This window comes from Diaphorina citri, unplaced genomic scaffold (genome assembly GCF_000475195.1).
Source record: "Diaphorina citri unplaced genomic scaffold, Diaci psyllid genome assembly version 1.1 scaffold40914, whole genome shotgun sequence".
In the NCBI taxonomy this organism is placed as follows: domain Eukaryota; kingdom Metazoa; phylum Arthropoda; class Insecta; order Hemiptera; family Psyllidae; genus Diaphorina; species Diaphorina citri.
In genome coordinates, this window is record NW_007418240.1 from 9,304 (window position 1) to 10,548 (window position 1,245).

The 1,245-nt window shown below is 42.6% G+C and overlaps 1 protein-coding gene across 1 annotated transcript; it reads left to right on the forward strand.

The window, feature by feature from the left end:
• Positions 1-15: 15 nt before the first annotated feature.
• LOC113473546 (ran GTPase-activating protein 1-like) lies at positions 16-1,242 on the forward strand (the record flags this gene model as incomplete). The annotated part of the gene is made up of 2 exons (XM_026833115.1): positions 16-793; positions 1,021-1,242. Coding segments are annotated over 2 exons (1,000 nt in total), but the record flags the coding sequence as incomplete, so codon positions are not given.
• Between the last annotated feature and the right edge of the window lie 3 nt (positions 1,243-1,245).

Below are 1,245 nucleotides of genomic sequence, written 5' to 3' on the forward strand. Positions count from 1 at the left end.
TATTGAAATTTTCAGAGATATTTAGGCAATGGATTGCAACAAGCAGGAGCCCGACTTGTAGAGTTGGACCTGAGTGACAATGCATTTGGTCCTATTGGAGTGGAAGGTCTGGCTGATCTACTGAGAAGTTCCTGCTGTTTTGCCTTGGAAGAATTGAAACTTAACAACAATGGACTAGGTATTACTGGATGCAAACTTCTGTCCAAGGCTCTGCATGATTGTTATGAGAGCAGTAAGAAGGAAGGCTCTCCTCTGGCACTCAAAGTGTTTATTGCTGGACGAAACCGTTTGGAAAATGAAGGCGCTAAAATGCTGGCTGCTGTGTTTAAGAAATTGAAAACATTAGAGCGTGTGGAGATGCCACAGAATGGAATATACCATGTGGGCATTACGGCGCTAAGTGACGCCTTCGAAGAGAATAAGAACCTCAGGCATCTTAACCTGAATGACAACACCATCACGTACAAAGGTGCCATACCTCTTGGTCAGGCCTTATCCAAGTTGCCATCACTGGCCATTCTAAACCTCGGCGATTGTCTTCTGAAATCAGCGGGAGCAAGTTCTATCGCCAAGTATCTCACTGATAATACCACACTTGAAGACGTAAACCTGACGTGTAATGAGATTTCTGTACAAGGCGGTTTGGACTTGGTGAAGGCAATGAAGAATAAGACAAAGTTGAAGCAGATTAATGTCAGTGAGAATCAGTTTGGAGAGGAAGGAGTAGAGGAGATGGAGAAGCTGATGAAAAGTTTCGGTATGGCCGCGGCTCTCGTGTTGGAAGATGATGAAGGTAAGTTTGGTTCTTATCAATATCCTGATATTATTCTTACAGTCCCTATGTCGAGAAAATAAATATGGTGAGTAAATGTTTTGACCTTGATTTAAGGCAAGGGGATAAAGTAATCAAGAAGTCAAGACTCGTACCAATATCTTTTAAGTACTGTTTACTCTAGACTCATTTTATTTTTAACACATTCATACTAAGATCACATTGTTTTGTTCTCTGTGTAATCCCAGGAGAATGTTCTGATGAAGAGCAAGATGAGGAAAGTGAGGAGGAAAATGATTCGGATGCTGAAGGTGACAATAGCAACTTGTCACACAACGACAGCAACCATTCTCACAATGCCAGCAACCAGTCTCACAACAACAGCAACCAGTCTAACAATACCAGCAACCAGTCTCACAGTGTATCTCAGTTGAAGCAACATTCCGTGACTGACTTCCTGGCGGCGCCTTCAG